The sequence below is a fragment of the Mastigoproctus giganteus genome, chromosome 4 (genome assembly GCF_048544385.1).
Source record: "Mastigoproctus giganteus isolate SK-2022 chromosome 4, ASM4854438v1, whole genome shotgun sequence".
NCBI classification, from domain to species: Eukaryota; Metazoa; Arthropoda; class Arachnida; order Uropygi; family Thelyphonidae; genus Mastigoproctus; species Mastigoproctus giganteus.
In genome coordinates, this window is record NC_143578.1 from 39859429 (window position 1) to 39877504 (window position 18076).

The 18076-nt window shown below is 38.7% G+C and overlaps 1 protein-coding gene across 6 annotated transcripts in view; it reads left to right on the forward strand.

Moving 5' to 3' along the window:
* The window catches only part of LOC150086640 (uncharacterized), a 292377-nt gene that overhangs the window by 251165 nt on the left and 23136 nt on the right, over positions 1–18076 (forward strand). For all 6 annotated transcript variants that reach the window (XM_090372657.1, XM_090372662.1, XM_090372661.1 and 3 more), the window contains one exon: positions 1331–1418. In XM_090372657.1, the coding sequence (XP_090228783.1) occupies positions 1331–1418 (88 nt within the window). The remainder of the gene's footprint in view (positions 1–1330; positions 1419–18076) is intronic.

An 18076-nucleotide genomic window follows, 5' to 3' on the forward strand; every position in this document is an offset into this window, starting at 1 on the left:
TTTTTGTAATTGGGTATCCAGTTTTCTCTCTCACCATTCACTGTGGGTGATGGTAGATGGCACTCTGTCTTCTAACTTCACTAATGCTGGTGTTCCCCAAGGTTCAGTTCTTTCTCCCACTCTTTTTTTCTTCTATATTAATGACCTTCCATTGACTGGAAATCCTATCCATAGTTTTGTTGATGATAGCACATTGCATTCCTCTTTCCAGCTTGAGAAACCTTGCCTTGCACAAACAGCTTCAACTTCTTGAATATTCAGTACTAATTCACTAAAAACCTTAAATGCTGATCTCCAGATACTTCTCCAGTGGGGCAAAAATAACAGTTCATTTCAATCCTTCTAAAACCCAGTCCTGTCTTCTATCTTGCAAAAAAGGATTGTTCTGCTCCAATGCTTACCTTTGATCAGCAACTCTTAGATTTCTAGACAAGGTCACATATGTCTATTAGGGATAACCCTGACTTCTAATCTCTCTTGGCATAAACTAAGCACATCACAAATATTGCTCCCATAAAAAACTGGATTTTGTCTTTCACTCTTGGCTATACTTTTCTTCTAAACAACTACTCACGCTGTATAAATCTCAAATCCACCCTACCATGGAATATTTTTCCCACACCTGGGGTAGTGCCACTATAATCTCTGTCTTCTAGACTCCATTCTAAAGAGGAAAGTTTGGTTAATCAATGACCCATCTCTTACAAAGTCTCTCCACTCTATTTAATAGACATCCTGTTTCTGCTGTGTGCCTTTTCTGTAGATACTTCCATGAGTACTGTTCTTCAGAATTGGCATCTATAATTCCCCCTCTCTCTTCTAAACCAGTCCGAACACATGTCACAACCAGTCAGCATCCTTTTACTGTCCAACTTCAAACTCACAAAACCAACTTTTCTTCTTCCTCATTTATTCCTTCAATTTCTGTTTTCTGGAACAACCTCCCTTCACGTGTATTTTCTGAATATTATTGAAATTCAAGTCTGATGTCAACAAATATCTTCTATAATCTTCTCAAATGGTGCATCATGGCCTTAGTCACCTTTGCACCATAAAAACTGAAACCAAACCAAATCATCTTCTCAACCTTAGTTCTATAGAGGTTCTCATACCTTGTGTTTGTGGTTTAAAAAAAAAAACAAAAAAACACAAGGACGAGTTTTATTTGTAATGTCAGATCAAGGCAACTTATGTGCATTGCCCACACTATTTTCTTTATAGAATTCTTCATGAATAATCTTGCTTTATAGACATTTTATCCCCCCCCCTCTGAAATATCTATGAATGTGGATGTTTATTATTGCTTAACTGTATTATTTTTATGACCTAGGAAGATCCATTTAAAAGTAAAGATCCTTTTGGAACTGTAAATGGATTCACTACAGATCCATTTTCTGGAGAAGATCCATTCAAATCAGGTAAATATTTGATGGTTTCGTGAATTTTTTAATCTTTTTTTTATAAAGATTATTTTATGAGTACAGATGGAAAAATACATGGCTTGTACCTCTTTTTCAGAGTGACAGGTATCCTTAGTCTTTGAATTAGTTTCTTTTTTAAAATAGCATCCTCAGCAATCTGTACACCATTTTGAGTGGCTCAATAATATTTCAAAGTTGTTCTGCAGGCTATTTTCTGAGCACTTTCCAAGCAGAAGGGAAAACACCCTTGGAATAAGAAAGTGAAAAAAGGCAACACATAACAGGAATAAATTCAGAAGCACAAGTTTTAAGAATAAGTGGAGAAATACCATCAGAACCTGGAGTTATTCAAAATCCTTCTGACATACTTTTTATGTAAACCACAGGAGGCATTGAATTGAGTGTACTAGAAAGGTGGGTGCCTCCGTAGCCAGGCGGGCAGGAGCAGTAGTGCGTAGCATACGCTTCTTGATTAGACCAGGGTTCGAGCCCGTGACCACCAAATACAGAGGATGCGAAAAGATCAGGGAATGACCACCGCATATCCCCGGAGCACTATGGCCTTAGTTGGTAATGCTCCTAAAAACCAAATAACAAACAAACAAACAAACTGGAAAGGTGGGAGATGATTTACCAAGATCATCAATACATGAGTTGGAAGAAAAATGGGATTCTAACAGTTCAGTGTTATCTTTGGCTGAAGAGGAAATAGAACCATCTGATTTTGAGAGAAGTCAGAACAGAGATGGGCAAAGGTTACTGCCTATAACTTTGGCAAGTGACCAGAATGCTCAACTACTGTTTGGACAAGAAGCAAGTTCTCTACTCTTAGCCTGTTCGAAATCTAGTTTGGACTAATCAATAACTGCTTTACAGTTGTTGTGAGCTTTGGTTTAGGCAGAAAATGAACCTGAAGATTTGAATACAAGCCAATTATGATGTGCAACATTCTTCTCTTGAACAGCCTAGCACATTTATTGAAAACCAAGGTTTAGATAAAGGACAGGATTTTAAGCTGGAGTGTGGATTTCATACCCACAACAATAATTTCACTTACTCGATGTGAGCAAATGTTGATATCAGAAGATTTTGAAACTGTAATCCGACCAAGGAAAAGAAGAAAATTATCCTTGCATATCATCCCATTTTGCATTCATCTAATACCAAACAACATGAAGTTGAGAATGGTCATGAGAGAATGATAAAGGCAACAGATGGATTTGACAGAATGTGGTAGAGAGATTTTAAGCTAGAGAAGGTTGAAAAGAGTAGATTCCAAATTACTAAGTCTCTGACAGGGAATATCAGAATGGACATATGCACAAGGACCACCTTAGAAGCATACAGCGAATAATTCGGACAACTGACGTGAGCAGTGGTTGAATTAACCAATAACTGGGATTCTGTCAGAAAAGATACATGGGTTTGGCAGACTAAGTGGAAATGGATATCATTGAGATTGGAACTGAGACCATGTATATTTGTGAAATGAATGAGAAAGTGTTTGAGCAGTTTGGATCTTTTTTCAGATAAGTTTGTTCTAATATTTTGACAATTCGTGGTGTATTCAGAACTAAGAAAAGGTGGCAAGAGCATGCTGCATGAAGTAATGAAATTTTGGATATGGCATACATATGGTAAGAATATGCCCAGCTCCTTGACATAATGGGATCTTGGCAGCCCCCTCCCATCATATACACACTGCTTGACTCCCTTCAGTCACTGTCTGGCAAAGTAGAAGCAGCTAGATTATATGCTAGCAAATCTGGAAGCCTCCTAGAGTTACCAATCGGTTCAGTCCAGTGGACTATCTGGTGCATTATAGCCTTAGTTGCTAATGCGCCAATAAAACCCAAAAACCAACCAACCAGTGGACTATCTAGCGGCCAGCCTGCAAACACCATTTTAGAGCTGTACCCTCGAAATGTAAGAAAGATTGGATCTCGCCATGATATCCATCATAACCTCAAAAGACATCAATCATAATGCATGATGGACGAGATGGGGATAGTGACAGAGCTTTGCTCTGGAGACTAAACATGGGTTCCATGTAGGTGAGTCTGGTAGAAGATTGATAGATCGGGTTTCTGAGCCTGAGGTGGCTCTGTGAATCGCTAATTTTGAACGATCCACAGTTGCCAAACATTATTGGGTTGAGCAGCACAATCTTGATCCCCAACGGGATATTGAAATCATCAACTATTCATGTGATTATCGCCAGCGCTCATGGCTTGAAACACTACACACAGCCACCAATAATAGTACTATGAATCGGACGAGGGGAGTACATTTACACCCTATTATAGAATGTATTGTATTGCAGTGCAATGGGTGCCTCCGTAGCCAGGTGGGAAGGAGCAGCAGTGCGTAGCACACGCTTCTTGATTAGACCGAGGTTCGAGCCGGTTACCACCAAATATGGAGGATGCGGAAAGGTCAGGGAATAACCACCTCATATCCCGGAGCATTATGGCCTTAGTTGCTAATGCTCCTAAAAACCAAATAACAAACTAGCAAGCAGTGCGATGAGTGCTGGCGATCATCATGTGTACGTAATTCTGCTTTACCAACACCAGACTCGTGATACATGATCATGCCCAGCTGACTTGTGCTATTATAACCATTAATATATACTGAAGTACGCCAGTCACAAACCAGCTGATGAAGAGGCACTTCGCTTCGAAAGCTACTATATATTTTAACTCTTTTATCTTATTATATTTTAATGCTTTAATTTTATTTCTGTTTTATCTTATGTATATATTATATTTTTATTTTAATAAAAATTTATTTTAACCAGTTAGTCAGTCGTTGCAAGAAACTTTGATGATATAATGCAACCTGACGCACAAGGCCTGTTTTCTAATGGGTTCCAACACTTCAAGCCTCCAATAAGCAAAGTGGTGGTAGATTACTTTTATTTGTGGTAGAACAAGATAGGAGCTTGTTTAAAAGATATTTTTATCAAACATGATAAAAAGTCTTAAAAATGTCAAGAGCAAATGCTTCTGAAAATTCTTTCAAACATTAGCATGAGCATTAGCAATAGTAGAGGCATATGATGCAAGGAAGCAAGCTTATACAGCATCAGCCAAAAAAAAAAAAAAAAACTGCCCATTTCACCCGTCCATTCGCTCCAAAAGTTTGCCACTTCTTCCTTGAATTTATTTAAGCTATCAACTTCCACAACAACAACAGATGGCGCCTCCGTAGCCAGGTGGGCAGGAGCAGCAGTGCGTAGCACACGCTTCTTGATTAGACCCGGGGTTCAAGCCCGTGACCACCAAATACAGAGGATGTGAAAAGGTCAGAGAATGACCACCACATATCCCCCCCCGGAGCAATATGGCCTTAGTTGCTAATGCTCCTAAAAACCAAATAACAAACAAACAACAACAGATGGAAGTTTGTTCCAGCAATCAACTACCTGCTGGCTAAAGGCAAATTTCCACACATCTTTTCAACAACTGTCTTTCTTGAGTTTCAGTTTATGCCCCCTCAGGTTCATAATTTGAGTAAGAGGAAGAATGCCATCAGCATTGAGCCTGTTCAATCCATTCAAGGCCTTGTACACCTCAGTTAGATCACCTCACAGGTGCCAAGTCTCCAGATGTTGCAATTTGCAGAACTTAAGCCTTTCTTCATAAGAGCACCCCTTTGTTCCCCTCACCAATCTTGTTGAATAAACATAATCCATACCACCAGTGGATTGACACTTGCAGAATCCACATTGGCGATCATTAATCACTTGGAAGGTTTTGAGATAGTTTAACAGTTGGTGTTTAATAGATTTCTAAATTACTTTGGAATGAATAGAGGTAAGTACAACAGGATGATAACTGGGAAGAATTAGTTGTCCTTTTTAGGACCCGGAAGGATATGAGCAAATTTCCAAACAGTAGGAAAAGTGCCAGTGGAATAAGAAAGTAAAAAAAAGGCAACACAGAACAGGAGCAAGCTCAGGAACACAGGTTTTGAGAACAAGTTGAGAAATGACATAAGACCTGGAGCTTTCTTAGCATCATCATTGTTCAGAATTTTTCTAACATCCTGCTGGCAAAATATCATGGGAGGCTTTGAGTGGAGCATATTGGATATAGGGGGAGGTGGTTTACCAAAATTGTTATTACAAGGGTTAGAAGAAAAGTAGGATGCTGATAAATAAGTGTTAACTTTAGCTGAGGATGCAATAGAAAAGGGCCGAGAGTATAGATGGATAGAAGTAAGTTGTGACCACTAGCTTTGCCAAGAGTTCAGAATGCCCAACTACTATTTGGACAAGTAGCAAGCTTTCTGCTCTTAGCCTGTTTAAAATTGAACTTTAGCATTAGCATTAGCATTAGTAGAGGCATTTGATGCAAGAAAGCAAGCTTATGCAGCATCAGCCAAAAAAAAAAAAAAAAAAACCCACTTCCACTTCACCCCTCTGTTCGTTCAAAATACCTGTCCAGCTGAGCCTTAAACTTATTTAGGCTATCAACTTCCACGACAAGGGATGGAAGTCTGTTCCACCCACCAACCACCCGCTGGCTAAAGGCAAATTTCCGCACATCTATCCTACATCTGTCTTTCCTCAATTTGAATTTATGCCCTCTCAGGTGATTTTTCTGAGCTAGAGGAAGAATCCCATCAGCATTGAGCATGCTCAAACCATTCAAGGCTTTGTACACCTCTATCAGATCACCCCGCTGGTACCTAGTTTCCAGACACTGTAATTTGCAAAACTTAAGCCTTTCTTCGTAAGAGAACCCCTTTGTCCCATTCACCAATCTAGTTGCCCTTCTCTGTACTCGTTCCAGCAGCTCTACATCCTTCCTGAAATGAGGCCTCCAGGCCTGTATACAGTACTCTAGGTGTGGCCTGACCATTGCCTTATACAAGGGAATAATCACCTCCTTATCCCTGCTAGAAAAATTCCTATATATCATTGACAATACACCATGAGCTACTCTTGCAGCTCGTCTGCACTGCTCAGAGAACTTCATATCTGCCTGCACCACCACCCCCAGGTCCCTTTCATTCTCTACCACTGTCAGTGTAGTACCACAGAGTTGATACGTTGCTCTGGGGTTGCTGTTTCCCATATGTAGTACTTTACATTTGTCAATGTTAAACTTCATTTGCCACCTCGAAGCCCATCTGCTCAACCTTTCCAAATCCTGTTGCAGCAGCATAGTGTCAGTAGTGTCCTTGACAACCCTGCCAACCTTCGTATCGTCTGCAAACTTGGACATTAAGCCTGATATACCATCATCAATATCATTTATAAATACAGAAAACAATAAAGGCCCCAATACTGAACCCTGAGGGACTCCACTAATAACATTAGTCCACGATGAGCAGTGTCCATTGATTACCACTCTCTGTCTTCTCCCCCTCAACCACCCCTTTATCCATAGCAGCAACTTGCCTCCAATGCCACACTGCTCCAATTTGTGCAGCAGTCTTCCATGTGCAACAGTATCAAAAGCCTTTCTAAGATCCAAGTATATAATATCAAAGTTATTCCCTGCATCCAGTTCTTTTGTGACTGCATCATAGTATCCAATCAAATTGGTCAGGCAAGACTTCCCCTTAACAAAACCATGCTGTGTCCTAGCTATAACTGAAGTCTTGTCTAGATGATCCTGCAGTGCTTCTTTCACCAGTGCCTCCATTAATTTTCCGGGAACAGAAGTTAAACTCACAGGTCTATAATTACTTGTGTCAGCCTTTGATCCCCCTTTGTGAATTGGGGTCACATTTGCACATCTCCAGTCAATGGGTACCTCCCCTGAGTCCAAGGAAGCTCTCATAATTATGGCTAAGGGTTTGCTTACCTCCTTTGCTGCCTCCTTTAATATAACTGGATAGATCCCATCCACCCCAGGTGCCTTTCTTGTGTTTATCTTCAACATTTTCTCCTCCACTTTGCTCTCAGTTATTACAAGATTCTCTAGCTTACTGCTAGAGTTGAATACACCTCTGGCATTCCCCTCGCTGAATAACTCCTCATGTGTGAATGTCGATGCAAAATATTCATTTAGTTTGTTAGCTACCCGAGCAGGGTCATCAACAGTTGACCCATCGATCTCAAGTGGACCAATCTGATTCATCCCCTTCCTTCTAGAGTTTACATAAGTAAAGAACTCTTTGCTGTTTTTCTTCGCATCCCTTGCCAAGGATCTCTCGTAATCTGCCTTCGCCTGCCTAACCTCCTTTGTAACTTGGTTACAGATCAACTTGTATCTATCATAGGCTTCCATGTCACCCATTAATTTATATGTATCCCATGCATTTTTCTTCTCTGCCACATGTCTCATTAGTTCATCTGACAACCATTTAGGCCTAAACCTTGAACAATATTTCTTAGTTGGTATGTAAAGCCTAGTAGCTTCCACAATAAGTTCTTTGAATGCTTCCCATTTTGAATTTGCTGTTGGCAATATCATCAGTTGATCCCACTGTATAGAATTTAAATACTGTCTCAGTCCATTGTAGTCGCCTTTACGAAAGCAATACCCCTTCCCTTTACCCCTAATGGTAGTTACCTCTTTGAGTAACTCCCACTTCAGCACACTGTGATCACTGCCACCAAGTGGTTCATTTATCTGCAGATTCTTAATGCATGAAGAATCACTACTGATAATCAAATCAAGAGTATTACTCCCTCTAGTTGCCTCCCGAACATGCTGATGTAGAAAACAATCATCCAATAAATCCACAAAAGCCTTGCTACTGTGTGAGTGACCAGCCCCCAAATTCCAGTCAATATCTGGGAAATTAAAATCCCCCATTATAAGACTCTCTGATTTACTGGCCCACTCTATTTCTCCGAACAGTTTCTTATTATACTCATCAGAGTCATTAGGCCTATAGCACACTCCTACTCTCAATTTTGATCTCCCAATGCTTATGTCACACCAAACTGACTCGACACTGCACTGTCCAGCGATGTCGACTGGCTTCACTTCCTTGGATTTTATGTGTTTTTTAACTAATAGCATAACCCCTCCTCCCTTCCTATCCTGTCTATCCTTTCTGTAGACATTGTACTCCCCAAATTCCAGTTCTGCATTTCTTATATCTGTGTGACACCACGTCTCTGAAATCCCCACAATATCTGCCTTTGATGTTTTGAGCAATACCTCAAATTCATCAAATTTATTTACTAAACTCCTAGCATTGGTGTACACACAAGTATACATGCACCTGTTCTTTTTCTTAGCTACCCTAACACAACCCATGTGTTTACTTGTACCCCAATGATTCCCAGCAGTCTCTGAAATATCCTGCATCTTATTTTCCAGGCTGCGGCTCATTCCAATAGAAGCAGTGCAAGAATCACTTTCACCTCTGCCAGTGGCTACTGTTAATCTATTAGTCCTTGTATCCCCCCAATCTAGCAGTTTTCCGACCCACCTAACATTGCCTCGATAGCATCAGCAAACATTCTTGCACCCTTTCTATTTAAGTGTATCCCATCCCTGTAGAAGCAGTCTCTCCTGTTAACAAGTACAGACCAGGCTGAAAAAAATTCTACCCCTTGAGCCCTGCACAATCTTTCCAGGGCCGAATTGATTGACTTTATTTGATTAATATTTGTTTTACAATTGTTTCAAGTTTCAATATAGGCAAAAATTGAAATTGGAGATTTGGATACAAGCCAACTACAATATGCAACATTCTTAACTTGAACAGCCTTATTGCAAAACCAAGGTAAGATAAAGGACAAGATTTTAGGGTGGAGTGCAGAATAAAGGATTTCATATCTACAACTGTAATATCGCTGATGTGATCTAACCAAAATTGGGATCGAAAGATTTACAACAGTAGTTCAACCAAGTGAAAGAAGAATAGATGTTGTGCACATAATCCCATTTCACATTCATCTAATGTCAAACAACTTGTGTCTGAGAATAGCCATGAGAGAGTAACTCCATTGAAGAAGAGACTATAACCAAGTTGGGATCTAAGGTGCTTAGAGTACTTTAATCGTGTACTTTGAAGGATAACATTAATTAACATTAACATTTAACATTAATCGTGTTAACATTAATGCCATGGCACATCTTTATGTGCCATGGCCTTAGTTGTCTTGGTACCTCCCATAATCTATGCCCCCTGAGGGGGCATAGATTCAAATTGAGGAAAGACAGTTATAGAATAGATGTGCGGAAGTTTGCCTTTAGCCAGTGGGTAGTTGATTGCTGGAACAGACTTCCATCTGTTGTTTGGAAGTTGAAAGCTTAAATAAATTTAAAGCTGAACTGTAGTGACAGGATGGGTGAAATGGGAAGGGTTTTTTTTTTTTTTTGGCTGATGCTGTATATAAGTAGTAGTAGTAGTGGCACATGATGCAAGAAAGCAAGTGTAGGAGCTTATGCAGCATCAGCCAAAAAAAAAAAAAAAATCACACCATTCCCTCCAAATGCCTGTCCAGTTCCTCCTTAAATTTATTTAACCTATCAACTTCCACAACGACAGATGGAAGTTTGTTCCAGCAATTAACCACCCGCTGGCTAAAGGCAAATTTCCCCACATCTATTCTACATCTGTCCTTTCTTAATTTGAACTTATGATCCCGTAGGTTGGTAATCTGAACAAGTGGAAGGATCCCATCAGAATTCAGCGTGCTCAACCCATTCAAGGCCTTATAGACCTCAATCAGATCACCGTGCAGGTGCCTAGTCTCCAGCCACTGCAATTTGCAGAACTTAAGCCTCTCTTGGTAAGAGAATCCCTTCATTCCCCTCACCAATCGTGTTGCTCTTCTCTGTACACGCTCAAGCAAATCTACATCCTTCCTAAAATGAGACCTCCAGACCTGTACGCAGTACTCAAGGCTTGGCCTGACCATTGCCTTATACAGAGGGACAATCACCTCCTTTTCCCTGCTAGCAAAATTCCTATATATCATTGACAAAACCCCATGACCCACCCTAGCAGCCTGTCTGCACTGCTCAGAAAACTTCATATCTGACTGCACAATTACTCCCAGGTCTTTTTCATTTTCTACCACCTTAAGTGTAGTACCACACAGTTGGTACGTTTCTCTGGGGTTACTTCTACCCATATGCAGTACTTTGCATTTGTCAAGGTTGAACTTCAGTTGCCACTTCTTAGCCCATCTGCCCAAATTATCTAGATCCTGTTGCAGTAGCACACTGCCATTACTGTCATTAACAACCCTGCCAACCTTTGTGTCATCTGCAAACTTCGACATTAAGCCTGATATACCTTCATCAATATCATTGATAAATACACAAAACAACAGTGGACCCAACACCGAACCCTGTGGGACTCCACTAATAACATTAGTCCACGAAGAGCAGCACCCATTGATTACCACCCTCTGCTTTCTTTCTTCATATGCCTCAACTAATGCTAATAAACAACCTGTCTCTCAAATTTTCAAATTTTTGGTCACGTAGGATCATATATACCACCAGTTGTGGGACCCCATCTATTTCATATCTAAAAACCATTGAATGGGACAGAATGATATGCAGAGTGACTATATTTTGCATTTAAACATTTTTCTTTCTCTCTTTGTTTTTGAAAATTTTTATGTGATCATCTCTCTCTCTCTCTCTCTCTCTCTCTCTCTCTCTCTCTCTCTCTCTCTCTCTCTCTCTCTCTCTCTCTCTCTCTCTCTCTCTCTCTCTCTCTCTCTCTCTCTCTCTCTGTGTGTGTGTGTGTGTGTGTGTGTGTGTGTGTGTGTGTGTGTGTGTGTGTGTGTGTGTGTGTGTGTGTGTGTGTGTGTGTGTGTGTGTGTGTGTGTGTAAGGGAGCTACAGTTGAATAGTCAACTGTGTGGTGTAGGTTGCAATCTTGCAGTGGGGATATGACTTGTTAATAACATAATCATAAAATTAAGAAAATTTAAATGAGAAACATTATACTTTAATGTATAAATCTAATTATTTGAAATGGGAATAATGTGTAGATGAACTCTATAGCAAATAATATTAGTGCAATGAAAGACACTATTAAACTGTTATGAATGTTTATTGGAATGGTTAAAAGAGAACAAAGTAACTGTCAAAATACAGGCATCTTAACAATAGGGCAACATCATTTTATAACTTAACTGAGTAATATCATTAGGCCTACAAGGGGATAACAAAGTTAGATTTGCAATAACAACAAAATAAAATTTAAAGTTTAAAATTATGGGATGCAAATTCCAATTAGAATTGACTACAGACATTTTCATTTAGAATGAAATGGTGAATGATAAGATTAAACAAATGTACAATACAAATATAGAAGTGAGGTACTATCCAACTATAGAAGCAAGGTACTATTTCAGTGCAGGTATTGAAATAGTTTGAGAAAAATAACATGTCTCTTGTGTTTTTCTGTAATTACTGCCAGGGAACAGTATTGTACCTCATGTGGCAAAACTTGGGCTTAGGTTCTTTTAGAAATGACTACATTTGTCTACCAGTTGACCTAAAGTAACTAATTTTATTTTTAATTGAATAACAACTCCCAGAATCAGAAGAAAAATTCTGATTCTAAAAGGTAATTTTCATTGCATGAATAATAAATCATGGACATACTTAGAAATTTCTAAAAGTGCATAAGCCCAAGCTCTGTCATTGTCACAGGAGAGACGGTATTATCTCAAGGCAGTAATGACAGAAGAACATAATGTAAAGAAGCATTATTTCTTCAAGCTATTTCAATACCTGCATTAAAATGGTACCCAGCTTCTGTACCTGAGTGATGCATTGGGCCCTTGCAGCTCACTCATGGGGGTTTTATTATTCATGTAACAAAAGTTACGTTTTAAAAATGTAAGTTTACTTTTCAATGTTGTGTGACTGCTCTTTTGGATTTGATTTATTCGTTCACTGCATTGCACAAGGTCACTAATTGAGGCTACCTGTTCTCTGATGATGGAATCAAATAGTTCTGGTCACAACAGTGCCTTTCAGTTTTTAATGAATAATGGATTTGCCTATTGCTTATTCGACTAAAAACAAAATTAGTTACTTTAGGTTGACTCATGGACAAACATGGTCATTTCTAAAAGAGCCTAAGCCCAAGGTTTTGTCACTGTCACAGGTGGGACAACATTGTTTCTTGGCAATAATAGCAGAAAATATAATGCAGCGAAGCATTATTTTCTCAAACTAGATATTACAAAAGTGGCGAGGTTAAAGATAAGCTAGGAAGGAATATCAACAGAAAACTTGACATTGGTGAACAGACAAACCCATGGGAGATAACTGCCACTGTGTGTGCAGTTAAGAACCCCAAAAATAAATCTAAGCTGAGAGAAATTAAGATGGAGTAACTGAAAACAGTAACAAAAAACAAAAGTTCTAAAAGGAGAAGATAGAAAAACGAAATTAAAAACTAAAATTAGAATTAAAAATCATAACTAGCAGATTTCAATAATTAAAAAATTAAAATAAAAAAGGAATTTAAAAATTAAAAAACAAACAAAAAATTCTAAAAATAGCCACCATGAAGAGATATGTTCTGTCAAAACAGTGTAAGCTCTAAAGTGTCAAAGTTATAGAGATTATAAGGTGTTGAGGGGTGCTGTTTAAGCAGCCCCAAAATAGCTGGGTCTAACTAGGATACCAAAACGGCATAGAAGAAAATTATGGATTATAAAGAAAAAACATCTGCAAGCACGAAAGCTTATCAGGAGGGCAGCAACCAGCATGAAAGCAGCTGGAACAGTGATGGCTAATCATCATAAAGAAAGAATTGAAAATCCAGAAACTACATTGGGACCAAACTCCTAAGGGATAGCAATTATGAAGAGAATCCTCTAGGAGTTTGGCTCTGGCATTCTGATTGTGCACTTTTGGGCAATTGCAGTCATCCCTGTGGATTAGTCTATCTGTAATCTATCTACCTCCATCATGTATTCCATTGATGCCCCTCCTAGCTTACCTTTAATCTGAGCTCCTTTGTATCCTCTCCTTTTAGTTACTACACATTTAGTAATGTATATTTGTTTTTTCTTATCATGCATTATTTTATTCTCTATTAAAATATCCATACATGGTTCTAATTGAAATTTTGCAGTTAACTTGAAAATTTTATTTTTATTGTAAATTGAAAATCTTTTTTATTCCCTTTAGGCCTGATGATGTTACTCATATGAGTTACAAAACATCACTTTATTGTTGAGTACCTGTATTGTGGTGACTATCTTGTTATCTTATGACTGTTCCAATAAACTTTCTTAACATTTGCATCTGGTTTAATGTGTCTTTCTTTATATTAATATCATTTGCTAATTCAACTGACTTACAGAAATCACTGAAGTTTTGAAAGATGCATGTAGTTTAACATTAAATAAAAATTATAATCAAAAGTTTTCCTTTTTTGTTCATCATAAAAGTGAGATGTACTTTACTTTTTTATAATGATAGAAGTAAATAACTTTTTCATTGCATAAAGCAAAAAGAAGTTATTTTTCTACCTGTCATTGAGCTCATGATGATTTTGAGGGTTGTCTTATTTTAAAGTATCCTAAAAAAAATTAAAAATCCTTTATGAATAGACAAGTATAAAATTTAATTTTCTAGTTTCATTTTGTGCAGTTTACGAACTGCAGAAAAATTAAGGTTCAATAGCTTCTTCCTGTTCAATAGTTTCTCTGAGATTACCTTCTTTCTGTAAAATAATTTCTTAAGTAGCATTAGCATTAATAGAGGTATACGATGCAAGAAAGCAAGCTTATGCAGCATCAGCCAAAAAAAAAAACCACCCATTTCAACCCTCAATTCATTTGAAATGCCTGTCCAGCTCAGCCTTAAATTTATTTATGCTATTAACTTCCACAAAAAAAGATGGAAGCCTGTTCCACCAATCAACTACCTGCTGGCTAAAGGAAAATTTCCGCACATCTATTCTACAACTATCTTTCCTCAATTTGTAACTGTGTCCCCTCAGGTTCTTAGTCTGAGCAAGAGAAAAAATCCCATCAACATTCAGCTTATTTATTATTATTTTTTTTAATGTAAACCCCAAACACGAGAGGTGTTAGAACCTATAGTACTTAGTACGGTGATTGGGTTGGAGGTTGAGAAGACGAAAGAATATTTGTTGACATTGGACTTGAACTTCTGTAGACTGCAATTTTCAGGAAATACGTATGAAGTAAGGTTGTTCCAGAAAACGGCAGTTGAATGAATAAACGCGGAAGATGAAAAGTGTTGGGTCTGTGAGTTTGAAGTTGGACAGTAAATGGATGTTGGCGGCACGTGTTCGGACTGTTTTTAAAAAGAGAGCAGAAATTATAGAAGCTAATTCAGAAGAACAGTGCCCATGGAAGTATCTGTAGAAGAGGCATGCAGCAGAAACAGTACGTCTATGAGACAGCGAGTGCAGAGACTCTTAGAGATGAGTCATTAATTAACCTAACTGCCCTCTTCTGAATGGAATCAAGAAGCCTGAGAGAGGTTTTGGGGGCACCACCCCAGATGTGGGAACAATATTCCATGGCAGGGCGGATTTGTGATTTATACACAGTGAGCAGCTGTTTGGAAGAAAAGTAACGCCGAGAGCGAAAGAGAAAACCAAGTTTTTTAGATGCAGAAGAAGCAATATAACACGTGTTTGCACTACACAAATTCGATCATACACAATTTATAAATGGGGGAACGATATCTTATATAACACAAACTGAATTTGCTTATGCACGATTCGCCTTTGTGTTTACAAAAAATTGCAGTCGAACGCAGAATCACCCCAACCGAACGCAACACGATAGGAATGAAGAGAAGATTCTGAAAATGTATTTATGTTTTTATATCAGTGAAGGGGAAACACATTTCACCATAATAACGTAAAAACCAACACAATTCCAGCTATCGGTATAATCGCAAATGCAATTAGATCGAGTTTACTACCAGTTTATAACAGATTCCATTAGAAGAAACGCAACTGGAAATTGTTTTTATTGTTTTATGGTAGTAACCCCTAGAAATGTGCTTTAGTAAAATGTGAGGTGTTAATAGTATATCTCTGCCTTCACGGTGTTGTTTATTCAGTTGCTACCCACGCACAGCTTTGTTTATGTGTTTCAAGCGTGCCTCCTCGATTTGTAATTGTGCTTTATTCCCTAAAAATGAGTAAAATACTTAAAAGGTTTGAAAAGGAAGCGTCCTGATGAAGACACTGCAGATTCAGAGAGAAAAAGAAAAGCAATATCGACAAACAGAGGTGAACTGGGTCAAAAATTCTTACCCGGGAAAATTTGTAGTGGCCTCATACTATGGTTTATGGCCAAAATCACACCGGCCTTGGCCCACCGGGGTTTCCCCGGTAAGTCTTATGGCCAGTCCGCCTCTGTCGATAGAGAAAAAATATGAAATTGTGAAACGCTTTGAGCGAAATGAAAGACCATGCGATATTGCACTTGCTACAGACCTAAATGAGGCAATGCCGAGAATTACAAAGAATGCAGAGAAAATAAAAACAACTTTCATAGCAGGAACAACTCAAAGTGTAATTAAAATCCATTAGATTAAGACACAAAGAATTGGAAGAGCTGGAACGGTTGTCATCTGTTTGAATAGAAAACCAAAAAAAAAGTTTGCTTACGATAGAAGCAAAAGGCCGACCGGGCTAGCCAGGTGGGTAAAGTGCCTGCCTGGCAACCCAAAGGTCGCGGGTTCGATTCCCGCCTCGGGCTTGGATCAAAGTACTGCAAAAACCTTGGGAGGTGCACTATGGCCGCGGAGGCCGATGCGCCAACAACTACCAAACCAAAAAAAAAAAAAAAAAAAGAAGCAAAAGAATTAGCAATATTTTATTACGTAATAGTCGTAATAAAATACTTACGTATTTTATTATGATTATTTATTGTGTTTGGTAATGTTTTGATTACAAATGTGTGTTCATCTTGGGTGGTCGGCACCTAACCCTATTTTTTCCATAGGGCCTGTTGTAAATTTATATTGCACGATTTTGCATTACACAAGGGTTTCTAGTTACACAACTATCGTGCTATATGAGGACTGACTGTACTTTAGAAAGAGTAGAAGTAATTGCAATGGGATGATAATTGGTTGGAAAGGATTTGTCACCCTTTTTAGGAACTGGCTGGATATGAGCAAATTTCCAAGCAGAAGGAAAAACACCTTTGGAATAAGAAAGTGAAAAAAGGCGGCAAAGAATAGGAGTAAATTCAGGAGCACAGGTTTTGAGAACAAGTGGAGAAATACCATCGGGACATGGAGCTTTCTTAGTATCAAGATTCATCAGAATCCTTCTGAAATCCTTTTGTCGGACGACCACAGGAGGCATTGAATGGAGCGTGTTGGAAATAGTGGGAGGTGTTTTACCAAGATCGTTAATGCATGAGTTGAAAGAAAAATGGGATACTAGCAGGTCAGCTTTATCCTTGGCTGAAGTGACAACAGAACCATCTGGTTTGGACAGAGGTGGGAGCAGAGATGGGCAAAAGTTGCGGCCAATAGCTTTGGCAAGAGACCAGAATGCTCGGCTACCATTAGGGCAAGAAGCAAGTTTTCTACTCTTAGCCTGTTCAAACTGTAGTTTGGACTGGTTAATAACTGCTTTACAATTGTTGTGAACTTTGGTGTAGGCAGAAAATGAAACTGAAGAATTAGAAACAAGCCAATTATGATATGCAACATTCTTCTCTTGAACAGCCTTTGCACATTTATTGGAAAACCAAGGTTTAGATAAAGGACGAGATTTTAAAGTGGAGTGTGGGATAAAGGATTCCATTCCTGCAAGAATAATTTCACTGACATGATCTGAGCAAACGTTGACATCAGAAGTTTTGAAACAGTAATCCGACCAAGGAAAAGAAGTCTCACAGGTCATTCCATTTTGCATTCTTGTAATGCCAAACAACACGAGGTTGGGAATGGCCATGAGATAAAGGTTCCATTGGAGAAGAGACAATCAGCAAGTTGTGATCTGAAGTACATAAAGGACCTCTCACTTCGAACGTGTACTTAGAAGGGTTGTTTGTGAGAAAAAGATCAAGCGTATTGGCTGTATGATTAGGATTGTCCGGTATTCTTGTAGGTAAATGAACAATCTGTGAAAGATCATTAGTAATTGCAAAAGCCTCAGCATCTCGACCAGCTGAGTTGGTTTAACTAGAAAACGAAGCCAGCTGGAGTTGTGAACATTAAAATCACCAAGGAAAATTACCTCACTGTTAGGAAAGTTGGACTGGAGAAAGTCAAGTTGCAAAGAGAGGAAGTCAAAGAGCTACAAGTGATTAGTGGAGTTGGGAGAACGGTAGAGACAACAGATGAATTTGACACAATGAGGTAGAGAGATTTTAAGCCAGAGAAGATCAAAGAGAGGAGATTCCAAATTGCCAAGTCTCTGACAGGGAATATCAGAGTGGACATATGCACAAATACCACCTTTGAGGCGAAAAGAATCATACGGCGAATAATTTGGGCATCTGAGATGAGCAGTAGTTGAATCAACCGATAACTGAGATTCTCTCAGAAAAAGTACAGGGGGTTTGGCAGACTGCAAGTGGAAATGGACATCGTTTAGATTAGAATTGAGACCACGTATATTTGTGAAATGAATTAGGAAGTGCTTGGGAGGTTTAGATCTTTTTGCAGATAAGCTTGCTCTATTAGTTGGACAATTCATGGTGTATTCAATAGTTTTATATTTCATATTTGACTGCACAATTACCCT